This window comes from Rhamphochromis longiceps, linkage group LG12 (assembly GCF_057381845.1).
Source record: "Rhamphochromis longiceps isolate RC_006_pf linkage group LG12, R_longiceps_female_GT1.1, whole genome shotgun sequence".
Lineage (NCBI taxonomy): Eukaryota > Metazoa > Chordata > Actinopteri > Cichliformes > Cichlidae > Rhamphochromis > Rhamphochromis longiceps.
In genome coordinates, this window is record NC_140568.1 from 26,595,064 (window position 1) to 26,613,533 (window position 18,470).

Sequence of the window (18,470 nt, forward strand, 5' to 3'; positions counted from 1 at the left end):
GGTAACAGGGATAATAGTCCCCCCTCCACCCACCCAACATACTGGGTTGTAGCTTTATTCAACGCCAGAAATACAAAGTCGCTGTTGTTACAATACCACCCAAGATAGCTTGCCACATAGCAGACATTTTATTAATACCGACTCTCGAATCGTGAGTTATAATTGGAGACAAACGCTACCCGGACTCATTTAATGCGACACAGGGGATTAATGGCTGCAGTCAATGTACTGATCTCCTCTCATTGTTTACATTTCGAAACGGTGTGTTCGCGGCGTTTGCGAGACTGTCATTGACATGAGATAAAATCTAAGCCCGCTGTGATGAGAAATATCTCGAAATTGATGTGAATAAATTCACCCGGATCAGTATTAATCCAGCAAGTAGCTAACTAGCCCTATGTGCTAACCAGCACTGCTCGATTTTTACTGTTTCGCTCCGGAGATGGCAAGTTAGCCTCCTTTTTAAATAAATAATTAAATAAATTTGCTCTTCTCCTGCATGGATCTCATGGACACCCAAATGACCGAGGAGCTATAGCGGAAGGTGAGCCCAAAGGACAGACAAAATCCTCTGAACTTAACTGTCGCAGGTAAGTTTACTGAAAACAACATAGATGTTGTCTTATCACAGACTTCTTAAAGAGCGGATGTTTTCGCTGGTACCACTGCCAAAATGCAATCAATAACTGCACATGCATAGTTTTTGTACAGCGGCCAAGCGATTTTGAATAATTTCTTCCCAGGGTGCACGATGTTTAGTGTACCTCAAAGCTCCAAGTCCGAGTTCCTGGACAAAGCCAGGCAGGCCAGAGAGGAGAGAAAGGGGCAGAAGGAGAAGGAGAGAGCAGCAATTATCATTCAAGCTCTGGTCAGAAGATTTATATGTCGCTGCAGGCTCCAGAAGCAAATAAGGTGATCGCTGGTTTCTTGTTGCAGATTTCTTAGAAAACTGTGATTTAAAGAGCTTGGTTCACTGCTTTTACCATAGATGCAATGAGTGAATATTATATTCATTGCGCGTGTGTGTGTGTGTGTGTGTGTTTCCCCTCTTCTCTAAACAGGAAAGAGATTGATGACTACTTTCAAGCTTCTGAAACTGGGACATCTAAAAGAAATGCACTTTCAATTTTCAAAATTGCTCGCAAATTACTATTCATATATTGCCAAGAGGATAAGATGGTGAGTTACCAGCTATACAAGTATTTAAATCAATACGTTAATAATAACCATTGTCATATAGCTGGTAAAAATAAGTTGAGATTCATATCTGCACTTACCATTATTGACACTTTTGACAGACCCTTGAGGGTTCTGTAAACTTAGCAGTAGTAGTTTATACACATGTCATTTGCTCTGCAATTCAAGTGGCTCTTATTTTGTTTTTCAGAGGTTTGAGAAGCTCTGTCGTGCTATCCTAGCCAGCATGGAGGTTGAAAATGAACCTAAGGTAAACATGCATGCGTTTAAAGTCTCTTCATGCTGAAAACTTTTTCAATCATATTCTCATCTTAATGGCTTTTTGGCTGTTTGGCCCTCAGGTGTGGTATGTTTCCTTGGCTCTGTCCAAAGACCTCACTATTCCCTGGCTCAAACAGATAAAAGATGTGCTTTGGACTTGCTGTCAACTGCTGAAAAATTTAAAGGTTAGTCTTAATTTAAAGCTCGAAAATAGGTTTTGATATTCATTTTATCACTATAAATGTGCAATAATAAAAATAACTGCGTGTTTTGTGATTTCCAGCCTGACATACTTCAGGACAACAAACTGGTGACACTGTACCTCACCATGCTAGTAACCTTCACAGACACATCAACCTGGCGGATAGTCAGGGGAAAGGGTAAGCCTGAAGTCAAGCTTTGGAAAATGTTTCATGGTCTTGCTTTTTGCAAGGAAGAAAAATATAATTTCCTCTGAATATTTTAGGTGAGGCTCTCAGGCCTGCTTTGACAAGGATTTGTGAAAATATTATGGGCCATCTCAATCAAAAGGGATTTTACTCAATACTGCAGGTTCAGTATTACGACTCATTTGCTCATTTTTATGAAGATATGCGTTGAAATAGTGTGACATTGCCTTTCTTCTGAAATGCAAGGCTCACTGTATGTCAGCTTTTCTTCTTTAGATCTTGCTGACCAATGGCTTGGCTCGTTCTAAACCGTCTCTGTCCAAAGGCACTCTGACAGCCATTTTCACTTTGTCATTAAGGTAAGCTAATATTTCACCTTTAATTAAGTAGAGGAGACATGTTAATTGCTGTTGTGTTATGTCTGTTTGTTCTGTTTATAAATTAAATTTTTGTTTTCAGGCTACGTTTGTAACTAAATCAAGTATTTTTCAGGCCCGTCATTGCTGCTCACTTTTCTGAGAATCTGCTGAGATCATTCCTCATCCACATCATGTCAGTCCCAGCCATCATAACCCACCTCAGTGGGCTTACTCCAGAGGTAAAAGCACTGTGATGTGTGTTTTTCATTGCATAGTGAGACAATGTAATAAAATGTAAGGAAGTATTTATTAATATTTTCTTTGCCTTGACAGTGCATGGCATCTATCCAGACGCATGACCTGCTGCGGAAATTCATTCTGTTTCTCAGTAGAGAAGAACAGTGTTCGGATATCTGTGTGTGTCTTGAGGGCAGCCACACACTGTGTCTACTAGGTATAGTATTTTGGTTCAAAGAATTGTGCACATTCAGTCAGTTGCATCTTGTGTACAAATTAATAAACAATTAAGTAATATCTATTTAAATGTCTCCTTCTCATTTTTGATAGGAAACCTAATTCACTTAGGCTACCTTAATGAGAAAGTGCTTGAAGAGGAGGCCAACCACTTTGTGAAGGACCTGACTGACATGCTGTCCTACTGCCAGAGATATGTATCCCAGAAGAAGTCCAACCTAACTCACTGGCACCAAGTGCTGGGCTGGTTCTCGCAAACTGTGGACTATGGGTAAGTTAAATTCTTCATGTTTGTTTAAATCATATGAATAAGTTCATATTCACTTGGAATAGTGATCCCCAAAGCTTCAATTCAAAACTTAGACAGTATATTAAGCTAACATATATGGCTGGCTCATTTCACATACCTAAGGAGGTATGGAGATGTCTAGAAGAAAGGGCACTGGACTTTTTAACCTGATTGTTTAAGACAATCTTGGAGAGTGAAAGGACACCTGAGTGAAGTGCAATGGAGAACCGATTTTCAAGGACAAAAGTGCAAAGTTGTAGCAACAACAGAGGGATAGAGTTGATGATCCTATCTCTCTGACAGATCTTTTATGGTGAGTATGGATACATGCTCCTCTAAGATCCATAAAATGACATGTGGTGTGCCTCAAGGGTCGGTTCTAGGCCCTGTACTTTTTAATTTGTATATGTTGCCTCTCGGCAGTGTCATCAGGAGGCATGGAGTGAACTTCCACAGTTACGCTGATGACACGCAGCTGTACATCTCCGTGTCTCCTGATGACACCAGACCAATGGATGCCCTTTTTAACTGTATCTTGGATATAAGATCTTGGATGGCAGAAAACTTTTTACAGCTTAACCAGGACAAAACTGAAGTTTTAATTGTCGGTCCTGAGGCTCAGAGAGAGAAACTCTTGTCTAAATTAGAGGCATTTTCACTATGTCCTTCGCTACAAGTGAAAAACCTGGGTGTTATTTTTGACTCTGAGCTTGGTTTTATCCCACATGTTAAACATGTAACCAAAATTGGATTTTATCATCTAAAAAATATAGCCAGAGTCCGCCCTATTCTCTCTCGGGCCAACACGGAGATGCTGATGCATGCTTTTATTACCAGTCGCATTGATTACTGTAATGCCCTGCTCTCTGGTCTTCCTAAGAAGAATATTTCAACTTTACAACTCTTGCAAAACTCGGCAGCTCGTGTGCTGACGAAGACCAGAGGGCGGGCCCACATTACACCGGTTTTAGAATCGCTGCACTGGCTCCCCGTGTGTTTCAGGATCGATTTTAAAGTTCTTTTATTGGTTTTTAAATGTCTTAATGGTCTTGGGCCTTCTTATCTCTCAGATCTGCTTTTACCATACGAACCCTCGCGGACCCTGAGGTCCTCTGGTACTGGCCTTTTGATTGTCCCTAAAGTCAGGACACATACTCACGGAGAGGCAGCTTTCAGTGGTATGGTCCTCGTCTGTGGAACAGCCTGCCGGAGGAGCTCAGGGCCGCAGAGAACGTACATGTTTTTAAGAACAGGCTCAAGACCCACCTTTTTAATTTAGCTTTTACTTAGCGTTTATTTATTTTTTATGCTTATTTATTCTATCCTGTCATTCTATTATTAATTTAGGATTTACCTAATATTTTTTGATTTTATTCTTATTCATTTTTTAATCTTCTTACTCTATTTATATTTATATTTATATTGTATCCTGTTCTTATTTATTTTATCATTTTACCCTGTATATATCGTATTGCGTCATATCTCCAGTGTTTCCTCGGAGGGCGCTCTCTGCACCGGGGCTGTTATTGACCGTGGCTGCTGGGTCTCTGGGGTCCTCTCAGCCTGGTTGGGGGGCTCCTTGGCCTCCCTCCTGCTGTGTGCCCAGCCCGGAGGCTGCGGTCTGTGACCGGCTCCCGGTGCAGACGGCTCTCTGTTATAATGTTTCCTCACTTGGCTCATGCGAGCCCAGCCCAATTTTTACTCTTTAAGTGTGCGCGTGTGTGTATGTGTGTGTGGGTGGGGGTGGGGGGATATATGTGTATTGAGAGTGTGGGGAGTGAGTTGGAGGGTGGGGTGGGCTGCTTTTAACTATGTAAAGCACTTTGTGCTACATTTTTTCTGTATGAAAAGTGCTTTATAAATAAAGATTGATTGATGAGCCGTGGCATGAATATGTGGGGAAAAGATGTTGAAGCTAGTTTAAGAAGAGCCATGATGATCAACGAGCAGCAGTATGGCTTCATGCTGAGAAAGAGCACTTTCCCTTTATGTGATTAATACATTATGTATATAGTCCGTGAAGAAAATAAACATGAAACAATCTATCATACACATGCAATGTTTGCTTTGAAAGTGTTGATGGTGAAGTATAGAGAAGATCAGAAGGAGTTGTGCTTTGTTTTTGTGGATCTGGGGAAATCATATAATAGGGTACCAAGAGAGGAAATGTAGTACTGCACGAAGAAATCAGAATAGGCAGAGAGGTATATGAGGGTGGTGCAGTGGTAGGAGTTACAGATCGGTTCAAAGTAGGAGTGGGATTACTTCTGGCACAGGAATCCCAGAATCTGAGCCTTTTCTGGTTTGCGGTGGTGATGGATGGACTGACAGATGATCTCTGGCAAGAGTCTGCATGATGTTTGAAGATGGCATTGTGATCTGTAGTGAGTGCAAGGAGACAGGTGGTAAGATGAAGCTACAAGAAGTAGAGATAGTGAAGCTAAATTTAAATACGTGGGTTCAACCATCCAACGAGAGAACAGGTGAAGCTGGAGGTGACAGAGTTGAAGATATTAAATTTTAATTGGGAGTGACCAGGATAGAGAAGATTAGAGGGACAAGTCAGGTAGAGCAGTTTGAAGAAAGGCATGGCTGAGGTGGTTTGGAAGTGTGCAGAAGAGGGATATAGATATACAGGACAAAGGACGGTAAAGATGGAGCTGCCAGGTAGGAGGAAAAGAGGAACATCGCAAAGAAGATTCATGGATGTCATGAAGGAGGACGAGTTGAGGGTTGGTGTGACAGAGGAGGATACTCGAGATAGGGTGAGATGGAGGTAGATGATCTTCTTTGTCGACCCTTGAAGCGAGCAACCAAAAGAAGAAGAAAATATGTCTACATGTTTGTATTCTTGCATACTTTCACTTTTCTTTTGCTAAAAAAATGATGAAAGAAATGGTGTACTTAACTATTTTTCTCCCACCTGCCTTATTTGTCTTCTGTTCTCTGCAGTCTTAATGAGTCAATGCCCTTGGTAACAAAACAGCTTCAGCACCTGTGGGGCGTACCTGTTATTAGAACTCTTTTCAGTGACGTCCTTTCTAAAAAGCTGGAGAGTCAGGAGCCCACTCCCCCACCACCACAACCTAGCACTTCACAAAATAACCTACCAGTTAAAAGTAAGTTCCTAAGTTCTGTTGTGATATTTTTAAGTAAGCACAATGTTTATTTTTTAATAAATGTTTTGAATACTTTTTGAACTCCTGTGTCTCTGTTTTTTTTTCTTTTTTTTAAGACCTTTTCAAACGAGCATTTCAGAAGTCAGCCTCCGTGCGTAACATCCTGAAACCAGTCGGGGGGAAGCGGGTCGACTCAGCTGAAGTTCAGAAAGTGTGCAGCATCTGTGTGCTCTACCAGACCGCACTGTCTACACTGACGCAAATACGCCTCCAGATACTCACTGGTCAGTCCAAAGAACTGGTATTTTATCTAAACTTGAAAGTACGAAGGATACAATACTCAGTCTCTGCTCATTCTGGGTTTTTTTTAAAGGTCTTACACATCTTGATGACCTTTTGCCCAAACTTTGGGCTTTCATCTGTGAGCTGGGTCCTCAGGGAGGCCTCAAACTCTTCATGGAGTGTCTGAACAATGACACCGAAGAGTCAAAACAGCTCCTTGCTATGCTCATGCTCTTCTGTGACTGCTCGCGGCACCTTATCACGTAATTTCACAGATTATTTATTTACTTTCATTAGCTATGCTTTCTAAAAGGTGGTTGCAGCATTTTATGACACACCTTCAATGTGTTACAGAATTCTGGATGACATTGAAGTATATGAAGAACAAACGTCCTTCAAGATAGAGGAACTCGTTACTATCTCCTCTTTTCTGAACACATTTGTGTACAAGATGATATGGGATGGCATCTTAGGTGAGTGCGGTGTCACAATGGCACCTGTTACGCAGGTCATGCTTTCTTATTGAAACGTCTGTTGTGTATTTTGTGTTTAATAGAAAATGCAAAGGGAGAGAAACTGGAGTTGTTCCACAGTGTTCATGGCTGGCTGATGGTGCTTTATGAGCGAGACTGCAGGCGGAGGTTCACCCCTGACGACCACTGGCTGCGCAAGTAAATACAAACAGCATGACTAGCCTTGTGTTTCAGAATGACATGTTTACGTGATATATATATACATTTTTTTTATAAGCACATCTTTACATGTTGCTGCTGTTGCATTCAGGGATCTAAAGCCTAGCGTGTTGTTCCAAGAGTTGGAGAAAGGCAAGAAGAGAGCGCAGCTTTTACTCCAGTACATCCCACACGTTATCCCACATAAAAATGTGAGTAAATGTAATTCTTTCATTTATAGCAGTGATAGGGGGGTCAGTTGTGTAATTGTTTTTTCTCTCAATTTAGAGGGTGCTGCTGTTCAGGAACATTGTTACGAAGGAGAAAGAAAGCTTAGGACTGGTGGAAACGAGCTCTGCTTCGCCGCATGTCACCCATATTACCATTCGGCGCTCGCGGATGTTAGAGGTATGGCTTCAGCCAGTCAAATAGATTTACTTGGATGAAAGCAAATATATTGTTCCTTAATAAAACCAGGATTTCTCTGTCTTAAGGATGGATATGACCAACTGCGCCGGTTACCAGTGAATTCCATAAAAGGCGTAATTCGGGTGAAGTTTGTGAACGACCTGGGTGTGGATGAGGCTGGAATCGACCAGGATGGTGTCTTCAAGGAGTTTTTAGAGGAGATCATTAAGAAAGTCTTTAATCCTGCTCTCAACCTCTTTAAGGTAACTCAAACAAATAGTTGACATTCTTCAAACATGAAGACTTAAGTAGCGAAATTTCAGTGTGTTTTCTTTTTTTCCTAAATATGTTGTGATGATTGTTTGTTGTAGACCACAAGTGGAAACGAGAGGCTGTATCCTTCGCCCACCTCTTACATCCATGAGAACCATTTGCAGCTGTTTGAGTTTGTGGGGAAGATGCTCGGGAAAGCTATATATGAGGTACGTGTCATGTCTAAAATATACCATGTCTGTAAGCTCTTTGAATACATTTCAAACAAAATGTTTGGTTGAGCTTCAGTGTTTCACTGTCACTTCTGCCTATTCAGGGCATTGTTGTGGACGTCCCTTTTGCCTCGTTCTTCCTTAGCCAAGTCTTGGGTCACCACCACAGCACTTTCTACAGCTCCATTGATGAGCTTCCCTCACTGGATTCAGAGTTTTACAAGAACCTCACTTCCATTAAGGTAACTACACACACTTCTGACTTTGTCTTTTTTGCAATTTGCAGCTCACGTTGTTGTATTTCAGTGTCTGATATCCAGGGCATATTTCACTTCTGATTTGTTTTCAGCGCTATGATGGAGATGTAGGGGATCTGGGGCTGACATTATCCTATGATGAGGATGTTATGGGGCAGGTAAGGATGGGATATGTTTATACATTTTAATTTATAAATATACAAAATACATTAGTTAAGAGTTAACTGTATGTTTCATTGTAGCTTGTCTGTCATGAGTTGATACCTGGGGGAAAAACCATGCCAGTTACCAATGAAAACAAGTATGTGCATTTAAATTCGGTAAAACAATAAAAGGATATGGAAGCACTTCATGTCTGAAATGTTGTTTTGTTGACTTTTTGTATTCTGTAGAATTCGCCAGTTATCTCGATGATGTTATCTTTGTCATGTCCTGCAGAATCAGCTACATCCACCTCATGGCCCACTTCCGCATGCACACACAAATTAAGGAGCAGACGGCTGCTTTCATCCGAGGCTTCCGCAGCATCATTAATCCGGAGTGGTTGCACATGTTTTCCACCCCTGAGGTTCAGCGTCTCATTTCAGGAGATAACGCGGAGATTGATCTAGATGACCTAAAGTATGTACCATTTTACCTTTGTCTTTTTTTTCGAATACGGAGGATGTCTTTTGCTTGTAGTACATGCTTTCTGTTTGTGCAAACAGTTAAATATGTTCATCATTCTCAGGAAACACACGGTCTACTATGGAGGTTTTCACAGCAGCCATCGTGTCATCATCTGGCTGTGGGACATCCTGTCCAGTGATTTCAGTGCTGAGGAGAGGGCTATGTTCCTCAAAGTAAGGTGTCATTTGTTGAGCCAGATATTTTTTTTTTATCGGTGCCACAATAGTTTAACCATTTATTGTCTTTTTTTTTTTTTTAAATGTGTTTTCACAGTTTGTTACCAGCTGCTCAAGGCCACCTCTCCTAGGTTTTGCCTACCTCAAACCGCCTTTCTCCATCCGTTGTGTGGAAGTTTCAGATGATCAGGTAAGAAAAAAAGAGTTAGGAATATATATTTTTAGACACTAACACAGTATATAATACCACAGTTATATAACAAAAAGCAGTGCAAACTTTAAAGAAGGTATTCACATTTCATTTTAGATAAAAGGCTAAAGGCAATAGAAAGACAGGAAGGAAAAAGTAATGTAGAATCCCTGAAATGGCTTGTTATGTTAAGCAAACATCGTATATAAACAATAGTGGAGGTAGTGGGGTGGTATTATACGACAGAAGAAAGAAAGAGCTGGATGAGCTCTGATGTGCACAATTAAAATCTAGAGAGGGCTACAATTTCTATTCAGATTCAGCCTGGAGAGCCAAAGTTAAGCAGACAGTTGCCTGAATCATTTACATTAATTAGATTATGTTCTTAGTGGGATCGCTGTATTTCATTTGCTGAAGACAAAATTTAAGCTAACAAACACAAACTTCCCAGACAAATCATCACAAAGGAGGAAAGACATTGTTTGGTGATCTTAGCGAGTTTCAGCCTTGAAAGGTTCTCCATAAGCTGTTAAACATCAACATTTTATTTATGATTGTGTTTATTTGTCCTGATATATTTGATTGGAACTCCTGAAAATAAAGGACTGTGCACAAAGATGGCTGTCAAGCCTTCTGCTTTTGATTAAGTTAAACCTAAAGGTCTATACCAATATTATGTGCTGCTAGGTTAATTCCTGTGTATGATTGTGTCCTTGTGTTCTGATGAATTTGACATTTTCGCCAATGTGTGTAGGACACTGGGGACACCCTCGGCAGTGTCCTCCGGGGCTTCTTCACCATCCGAAAGAGGGAGCCTGGTGGGCGACTTCCGACTTCATCTACATGTTTCAACCTGCTCAAGCTCCCCAACTACAGCAAGAAAAGCATCCTACGTGACAAGCTGCGCTACGCTATCAGTATGAACACAGGCTTTGAGCTCTCCTAACTCTGTTGCATCAGGACAATCTGCACAGGAGGGCTGTATTATACAGTCTGATACCAAGCAAGAGGCTCAGCTTACCTGCGTTGGAGCCTTTAACATCAAAGGGGCATCACTCAAACAAAACAGGACTCTTGAAGGACCCTGTACTTCTTTTTTTTGTCTCTTTTATAATCTGGATGAGCTCTAAGGGAGTGAGCTCCAGTTAAGCTGTGTCTCCCATCAAAAGGGGAATGCTGTTTCTGCAGAACAATCCAATTTCTAACATCTTCCTCTCTCTTTTTACCCCTCCAGAAACTGAGTATACATGTTTCTCAGGCTTAACAGAATAATGAGTCTAACACTCCCACTTTAAGCGAACTGGAAAGCAATACAGAAGCAATGCAAGCCATTACACACATTGTCGTCTCACTTGTGTAAAACTAAGCGATGCATTGTTACTTGTAAGCTTGGATTCCATTATCCCGACACCCTACAGCTTATATTGAATGAGTCTTAATGTGTCTTTCCTGAACATGATGCTTCTCGTATAAGTGGAAGACAAATCAATGTTTTGTGTTCAGTCTCCTTGAAGGAGTGGTGGCTCATAACGCTGATCCTGTCCGTTACGTTATGTCCCGTTTTTAAGGAAAATCGTTTTTGAGCTCTGTCCCTTTTCTCCCCACTAAAAGACACTGGGTCCACCTGAGAGAGACGTTGGCCTTCTGGTTTTCATGTTCCCAGTAGATCTTAAAAACCAACAATCTGCCTCAGTTCCAGTGACGCAGCAAATAATCCCCTAAAAGGTTTGATCTTACTCTTCGATAAAAGAAAAAGAAAAGAAAGAAAGATGTCGTTTCTGTAGCATCAGTTACTTTTGACCAAAAGAACTGGAAATGTTTTGTCACTATTTGTGTTTGCAGCTGTTCCATGTTGCACAACTTCCACCTTAAAAACACAAAGAAAAGCAAAGCAAACCAGTCTTCTTACTCTGTGTATCTAATGCTAGGGAAAAAAATAAATCTCACTACACCTTGGATTAATGCCGAGTGCCTCACGAATCGTCGTCACCTGTTGCTCACACGCTTGACTGTGTTTCAACCGTAACCAATAACCACGATTTGGAAACAAGCCATAGAAATGTGGGGGCTATGGTCCTGGATATATTCTCTGCTTATAGGAGCAACACAGAGCGGAACCACTGTAATACCACAACAACCGCGGAGGGCTTCACTACAATGCTCTCTGATCTCTGTGGACTTTTGAAGCCATGCAGAAAAGAATGATGTCATGGACTGGTTCGTCAACCAAATGCGACCGCTTGACTTGATGATGTTCCCTTGGAAACGTTGCACACAATTTTGCTGTTTGCGGCAGTTGGGAGGGAGGGGGAAAGGGACATGAGAGTGAATGTGACTTTATAAGCTTAAATTTTTTTACCTTACACAGGGTTCATTTACAGCAGAAGGTCCAGGCACAGACTTTTGGTTATTTGGAGAAAAAAAAAAGGACTGCATCATTAAAAGCGATAGTAGTAGAAGAAGAAGAAGAAGGAAAAAAGTCTAACCTAACAAAGTTCTTTATTATGCAAAAAAAAGTTTTGTCATGAATGAAAATTGAGATTTTTGTTAATATGTAACCATGTTTCTAAGAAGTTATATGATGGCCACTAACTCGTGAAAAAAAAAAAGTGATTTATAATGAAAATGCAACCATTACATATATACACATAAGACTGGTTGTAATAAATTTATCTAATAATCTAATAATGTTGTTAAATGATGTTAAAATCAAACCTGACAAATCAGTTAAGGGGATCCTTAAAGTATTTGGGCAAGAACTGAAAGCACTGCAAATGGATTTATATGACACACTACTGCAACTGCTCACGAGTGTGTGTGTGCGTGTGTGTGTGCGTGGTAGTGTGCAAGAGTGGTGAAAGATACCTCACATGCTTGTCTGTCTCCCGATGAGGTGGCTCATCTGTTTAAATGATGTCAAGAGAAGACTTTGAGTGTACCAGTGATTGCTGATGCTGACTCTTTTAGTACAACAAATAAATAAATAAAAAGAAATTATCCCGGAAATGTTCTCAACCGCTCTTTGTAAGTTTTTTTTTGTTCCCCCTTTCTCTTTTTAAAAGTGAATGTCTATGAATCTCGCTGCACTATAGTAAGGCGCATTATTGATTTAAAAAAATATCCCATGTAAGATTTGTCCATTTGTAAGATACCTCCTCATGTAATGTTAAATCGTGTACACGAGTGTGATATAAATCATTTGATCACAATTTGTGGTTTTTTTTTTCATTCGTTAATTAGTTGATTACAAACACCTGTAGATCCTGTTTAGAAAAAGCAAACAAGAGTGGAGACACAGGCCTCTGTAAAAGGCTGGTAATTCACAGCATGCATGAGACATTAACATCAGGCTGTGGGATTGGTACATTTTCTGGTTCCCTTGAATACCGTGGATGGGGGATTATCGTGTAAATACGCGCGTCTGAAGCAAACTCTCCGTTGTGCTCTCTGATTGCACCGTGTGACCCTTAGTGAGAGGTGGACGGCGCTGCTGGGAAAGCTGCTGGTCGTTTTTACTCCGGCTGCTGCTTGAGATTGAAGCTTCTCAATAACCATGAGCCGTCCTCCGAGTCCGACTCCAGCACGATGGTTTAAGGCGCTGCGCAGGTAAAAAAAAAAAAGTGAAAAGACCTTTGTTTTGGCCTACTTGCGAGAAATTGAGACTTATTATTGCAAATGACCTTAGATTAGATACAGCTGTTCTGGGTGGCTCAGCTTAAGCGTCCAGCTTTGTTAGTTTTATGTGCATCACCTGACTGTCTGCACTGCAGTTATTCGGATTTTCAATATATGCCGGTGGGAGGCTCTTGCTGAGCGGGTGCACAAGCTTAATTTCACACTGGTTCATTCGGAAAGGCCAGCGGTAGAGATTTATTGACTGACACAGACATGAGTCGAAAAGTAAAGGCGTGCTCTGCTTGTCAGAGACATGGGCGGCTAACATGCAGAAGGTGTGTGTGTGTGTGTGTGTGTAGGTGTGTGTGTGTGCGTGCGTGCGTTCGCCTTGTGAAGTTAAAACTAGCGTACTGTTACAGGACCAGGCTCGGGGACCCCTGTCTGAAGACGTATCCTCTGGAAAGCGTGGATCTCCTGAGGAGGGCTAGAGTCGCCTTTCAAGCTGGACGTACCCTGAAGGAGAACTTCAGACTGGCTCAGCTGGAGGCTGTGGTGCAGATGCTGGAGGAACACGAGTGTGACTTTGTGGATGCACTTGGAAGGGACCTCCATAAGGTCAGGGCTGAAGCGGTCTCCCTGCAGGGTTGTTGTTTTTAATAGTGAGAACTGATGGTAGAGTCAAATGTTTTTTCTTTGACTTCATATTCGTTTACTCTGTTTTTAACCAGCCTCGGTTTGAAACGGTTGTGTCTGAACTGATCCTGGTCAAGAATGAGGCTCTATATGCTATTAACAACTTAAAGAAGTGGATGCAGCCACAGAAAGTGGAAAGGAACCTGGTAAGACTGTTGTTTAAATCATCTTGATAATGTGACTGGGATTAATCATGACCTTTTTCGAGAGAACATTCCACGTACTGCTACAAAGAAATGTATTGTGCTGAGCCCTGCAAAGCAGATTAAAACAGAAGTTGCATTGCCCCTTTCTAAAGGAATAAAATGAGCTCATGTGTATTTTCTCTTTGTGTCATGATGAACCTTACCAGCTTTTTACTTGTGCTGTTTCACTTGTAATGTAATTTGTTCGGTCTGTGTAGTCCACCACGCTGGACGACTGTCTGGTGATCAGTGAACCGCTGGGAGTGGTGCTTATCATTGGGACCTGGTGTAGTCCTGTACAAATGTGCCTTGTGCCACTGGTCGGGGCCATTGCAGCAGGTGCAGCCAGTATTATTTCATCATTTAGTTCTCCTGTACTCAGGCTAACTGACAGCAACTGATGTTTTATTTTCCATTTGTGTAGGAAACTGTGCAATCATCAGCCCCTCCGAGTCTACTGTGCACACAACAGAGCTTCTCCATCGTCTAATTCCCTCCTACTTGGATAATGTGAGTAAGCTAGCATAAAGGGACTGATTTTTCCCTGCAAGAACTTGCAGTATTTTTCTTAAAATATCAAAGGCAATACTCCCCCCCCTTTTTTTTTTTTTTTTTTTTTTTTTTTTTTTTTTTTTTCGTTCGTTCTGAAGCTGATTAGACTGCACACTATGAATTTTTACTTCACTCTCTTTAACATAAGAATAACTGACTTTGGTTGCTACAGTGAGAGTGAAACACTTCATAGTTTTAGCTTCCAGAATAATTTGACTCCTTTATAAGAATCTGTTTGAGCAGGTACCCTTTTATTGACCTGTAATCAAATGAGCTTTCATTTGGTGAGATTACACTTTGAGATACTTAAATCTGGCATTTCAGAATTGAGCACTTTGTCATCCATGACTGAATATCTGACTCACCAGTGATATTGCTTTTTTATTTTTTTGTGTGCTTTTAGTTTAGTTGAATTATAAGAGATGCTTGTTTGAAGAGGGGGAACAAAAGGAATTCTCATACAAAACTCTTGTTTTCCTCAAGGAATGCTTCCATGCGATTCTTGCAGGCTTGAGTGACTTGCCTGAAGTGATTGAGCTCAAATTTGATCATGTTTTCTTTACAGGTAATTTTTATTAGTCATCCTTTAATTTAAAAAAAAAAAAAGTGTTCTTTGAATTGTTCACTGTTTAAGCTTGGCTGTCACTCTGCAGGAAACAAAGAGGACGGAAGCAAAATTGCTCTGGCTGCCGCCCGCACACTCACACCCGTCACCTTGATTCTGGGAGGGAAGAACCCATGTTACGTGGACCAGCACTGTGACATTTTCACCACTGTGCAGCGCATTGCTTGGGCACGTTTTCATAATGCTGGACAGAGTTTGGTGGCTCCTGACTACATTTTATGCCACACAGATGTCAAAGCTCGGCTGGTGCAGGCCCTCAAGTGCTGCCTGATGGAGTTTTATGGCTCTAATCCCCAAGAGTCACGTAGCTTTGGCCGGATAGTCAATCTAGAGATCTTTAACCGTACTAGAGGGATCTTATGGAGATCTGGCAAGGTGGCTGTGGGTGGGCATGTGATAGAAGCAGAGAAATATATTGGTATGAAAAGCTGAATTCCTTGACACATATTGCACTTAATAGATTGCTTTAACATGGCTGTAATTTTATTTTATTTTTTTAAATCTGAAGCCCCAACAGTTTTGACAGATGTGGCTGAATCAGACCCCGTCATGCAAAAGGAGATCTTTGGTCCAGTTCTTCCTATTTTGACTGTAAACAATGTGGATGAGGCTATTAGTTTTATCAATAAGCAAGAAAAGCCCCTCTGTGTGTATGCATATTCCACCAACGGCAAGGTAGGTCTACGAGGCAAATTGAACAGGGGGGGAAACTGAAGCCAGAATTCATTGTAGGATTTATTCTGATCATGTGGTGGCTTTTCTGACACTGCAGGTAATTTCAAGACTCATGAGTGAGACCTGCAGTGGAAGCTTCTGCTCTAATGATTGCATCCTGCAGAGTGTGATGGTGGCTCTACCTTTTGGTGGAGTAGGTAAGTCTAAGCTGCAGTAGTAGTATGGATGGTGGGACAGTCTGTAAGTGATCTGCCAGTCTGACCAACTAACCCCCCCTCCCCCCCCTCTTTGAAGGTGCCAGTGGAATGGGTTCTTTCCATGGCCGCTACAGCTTTGATACATTTTCTCACAAGAAATCCTGTCTGCTACGAAGCGCACGGTTTGAATGTGTGACCTACCTGCGCTATCCACCCTTCGAGGACCGCAATCTGTCTCTAATGACATGGGCCAGCAGCCTTTCCCAGAAAAGCCAGGGCTGGTGCCAGATTATGTGACTGTGTGGGAGGGTAATGACAGCCATGCTGGAATTAAACAAACTGCCACTTTTGTTATGAGCAGGCCATGGAAGACAGAAGCGCATTATTATAGAATCAACAAGAATGGATTTCTATGGACAAAATTGTTAACTGTATATTAACTTATAGGACACAAATATTTTGGATGTACACTGTTTATTGTGACCTGTGATTTTTTTACATGTGGGGAAAATGCATTAAAATAAAAATATATGTATTGTATTTATAGTTTGAATAAAGTATATGCATCTCAAAAGGTAATGCTTTTTATTTTAATCTTCACGTGAGACTGGTCATTCTGGCCTCTTGTAGATTTTCTCTTCACTGCCCTCTTTCATAGATGCATATCTGGCGACTGTGAACAGGTAGTCACTTAACCTGAGTGGGAGGGAAAGGATATTTGTCAGCTACGTAGTAGAAATATTTATTTTTTTAATAAAAAAAAGGTACAACACTGACCTGTTCAAGAACTTGGCAACATCTGGATCTGCCTCACCTGATCGCACAATTGGAGCAACGCTATGGGGAGGGGAACAGAAACAACTACAGATTACTTTGTCATTCAGGACGACCTTACATAGATCATACTAAAACTAACCTGCGCTCTGCTCGCCGACAGACTGTCCGAGCTAAGTGCAAAGCTGCGCTGCTCTTCCCACCAGACTGTGGGGGGGGGGGGGGGGAGAAACAGTATATATTAGTGCAACAGGGACACGCAAACATTTGTTAAAAACGTGCGCAGCTTACTGGTAAAATGAAGCTGGTTAAAGGAGGGAGTTCTTCTGTAAACTGATCAATCCAGGTCTCCAAGTCCACAATTGGCTGTGCAATAAATTTTGTTCTCTCTTGCAAAAAACAGAATAGTGTGATCACATGTGACACAATAAATAAAAACAGACTTGATTAGCCAAAGCTATCATACTTATATGGCTTTCTCTTGCAGATGATCGAGGGGTAGCAATGTTGGAGCCCACATCTTGTAAAACGCACTGGATCTGAGGTGACAAAAGCCAAATGATGACAAACCTTCTCTCTGAATTTATGGTGTAGGAACTGAAAGAAGTTAAGAAATGCAGTATGACAAAATCAAACCTTGTCCAATTGATGAGTGAATGTATGACGTTTATCAAGGCAAAACTCTCTTGCCAGCCTGTAAAAGTTAAGAATGTAACTTTAGACAAGGCATGTCATAAAAAAAATGCTAAAATGACATGCCATATTTGAATTGTAGAAATGTTACCCTATAGCTGATGACAGCTCGTCTGTATTCCCCAAGGCTTCAAAAATGTGATCTTCTTTTGGCCTTCTTTCTCCTGTAAATGTGCTTGAGAAACCTAAGAAGGAATCAAGACAAAGTTTTTTAAAATATTGCTTATTCCAAAAGTACAGTGCGGTAGTGTTGTCTGAGTTACAATGATAAATAACCTTTGTCTCCTGTTTTGGTGTATATTTTGGGCACCCTGTTGTCCTCACCAGTGGCATAACTGTTTTGAAAAAGAAGGATATTAAGGGAAAGGTGTTTAAGTATTTTTATATATTCACCAAACACTATATTAGGTACATCTTGCTTTAATCGGTTTGGTCCCCTCTCCTGTCTTCAGAACCTTAATTCTATGTGGCATAGATACAACAAGGTGCTGGAAACACTCCTCAGAGATTTTGATCTATATTAACATCACACAATGATGCAGATTTGTCAGCTGCCACCACAACCACATCTTAAAGGTGCTCTACTGGATTTAAATCTGGTGACTGCAGAGTGCATTTAAGTACAGTGAACTCATTGTTATGTTCAACAAACTAGTTTGAGATTATTTGAGTGGTATGGCACATCAACTTATCCTGCTGGAAGAGGATTGGTACACTTTGGTCATAAAGGGATGTCATTGTCAACAACAATACAGTACCTAACAAAGTGACCATTGAGTTTAATTCTGTTGTATTTTTAGGAACGATCTGTATGGCAGATGCCAACCAGCAGTTGCTAGTTACACAGACAGTTACACGAACAACACGAACAGAAGCACAACACTGTGCACACAAACGCTGACACAGGACTGTACAGTATAGCTACCTTCTGACTGAAAACAGGGTAAACAACGGTCTCTTTGCCCGATACTCGCTAATGAACCTGCATGTCCCTGGAACGCCGCGAAGGAGAGAATGTCTGAAAACAAACGATGTCATTTTTAGCTACAACACAGTATCGACAGCAGCAAGGGTAAACGACAGAATTGCCCTTTTTGTCCATCCGTGGTGTCCGTAGTTCATAGGCGTTTCCATTTCATCGCATGATTGGCCAACTCACCCGGTGGTGGCAGAGTTCTGAATGCTGATTGGCCAGACGAAAATATGCTCGACCAGCTGAAGGGGAGTTGATTGGA

The 18,470-nt window shown here is 41.2% G+C and overlaps 3 protein-coding genes across 3 annotated transcripts; 2 read left to right on the top strand and 1 right to left on the bottom strand.

Annotated features, from left to right (window-relative positions):
* Window positions 1-38: 38 nt before the first annotated feature.
* On the top strand, window positions 39-12,400 carry ube3b (ubiquitin protein ligase E3B). The gene is made up of 27 exons (XM_085425453.1): window positions 39-590; window positions 744-912; window positions 1,062-1,179; window positions 1,388-1,447; window positions 1,539-1,643; window positions 1,742-1,838; window positions 1,925-2,010; window positions 2,124-2,206; window positions 2,340-2,445; window positions 2,540-2,660; window positions 2,774-2,951; window positions 5,922-6,088; window positions 6,205-6,372; window positions 6,462-6,633; window positions 6,725-6,843; window positions 6,927-7,041; window positions 7,154-7,253; window positions 7,330-7,449; window positions 7,536-7,712; window positions 7,821-7,931; window positions 8,039-8,176; window positions 8,284-8,349; window positions 8,434-8,492; window positions 8,630-8,812; window positions 8,922-9,033; window positions 9,134-9,226; window positions 9,981-12,400. The coding sequence occupies exons 2-27, from the start codon at window positions 752-754 to the stop codon at window positions 10,170-10,172; spliced, it is 3,207 nt and encodes a 1,068-aa protein (XP_085281579.1). The 5' UTR covers window positions 39-590; window positions 744-751; the 3' UTR covers window positions 10,173-12,400.
* Window positions 12,401-12,597: 197 nt separating this feature from the next.
* aldh3b4 (aldehyde dehydrogenase 3 family, member B4) lies at window positions 12,598-16,095 on the top strand. The gene is made up of 10 exons (XM_085426953.1): window positions 12,598-12,832; window positions 13,261-13,456; window positions 13,570-13,680; window positions 13,938-14,058; window positions 14,144-14,229; window positions 14,755-14,836; window positions 14,925-15,314; window positions 15,405-15,571; window positions 15,669-15,768; window positions 15,866-16,095. The coding sequence occupies exons 1-10, from the start codon at window positions 12,780-12,782 to the stop codon at window positions 16,063-16,065; spliced, it is 1,506 nt and encodes a 501-aa protein (XP_085283079.1). The 5' UTR covers window positions 12,598-12,779; the 3' UTR covers window positions 16,066-16,095.
* A 130-nt stretch (window positions 16,096-16,225) lies between these two features.
* Window positions 16,226-18,342, bottom strand: mmab (metabolism of cobalamin associated B). The gene is made up of 9 exons (XM_085426954.1): window positions 18,161-18,342; window positions 17,512-17,570; window positions 17,327-17,420; window positions 17,179-17,236; window positions 17,009-17,081; window positions 16,834-16,931; window positions 16,685-16,749; window positions 16,546-16,605; window positions 16,226-16,464 (listed from the first exon to the last, which is right to left on the bottom strand). The coding sequence occupies exons 1-9, from the start codon at window positions 18,271-18,273 to the stop codon at window positions 16,380-16,382; spliced, it is 705 nt and encodes a 234-aa protein (XP_085283080.1). The 5' UTR covers window positions 18,274-18,342; the 3' UTR covers window positions 16,226-16,379.
* Window positions 18,343-18,470: the final 128 nt, after the last annotated feature.

Bases quoted from the DNA above. Each gene is read 5' to 3' on its own strand.
- ube3b (XM_085425453.1), top strand. From the start codon at position 752: ATGTTTAGTGTACCTCAAAGCTCCAAGTCCGAGTTCCTGGACAAAGCC. The intron at 2,207-2,339 runs GTAAGCTAATAT...AGTATTTTTCAG, and splicing joins ATTTTCACTTTGTCATTAAG to GCCCGTCATTGCTGCTCACT. The intron at 9,034-9,133 runs GTAAGGTGTCAT...GTGTTTTCACAG, and splicing joins AGAGGGCTATGTTCCTCAAA to TTTGTTACCAGCTGCTCAAG.
- aldh3b4 (XM_085426953.1), top strand. From the start codon at position 12,780: ATGAGCCGTCCTCCGAGTCCGACTCCAGCACGATGGTTTAAGGCGCTG. The intron at 13,457-13,569 runs GTCAGGGCTGAA...GTTTTTAACCAG, and splicing joins TTGGAAGGGACCTCCATAAG to CCTCGGTTTGAAACGGTTGT. The intron at 15,315-15,404 runs GTATGAAAAGCT...TTAAATCTGAAG, and splicing joins AGAAGCAGAGAAATATATTG to CCCCAACAGTTTTGACAGAT.
- mmab (XM_085426954.1), bottom strand. From the start codon at position 18,273: ATGACATCGTTTGTTTTCAGACATTCTCTCCTTCGCGGCGTTCCAGGG. The intron at 17,421-17,511 runs GTTATTTATCAT...ATTCCTTCTTAG, and splicing joins CACCAAAACAGGAGACAAAG to GTTTCTCAAGCACATTTACA. The intron at 16,606-16,684 runs GTTAGTTTTAGT...CCCTCCCCATAG, and splicing joins TGTCGGCGAGCAGAGCGCAG to CGTTGCTCCAATTGTGCGAT.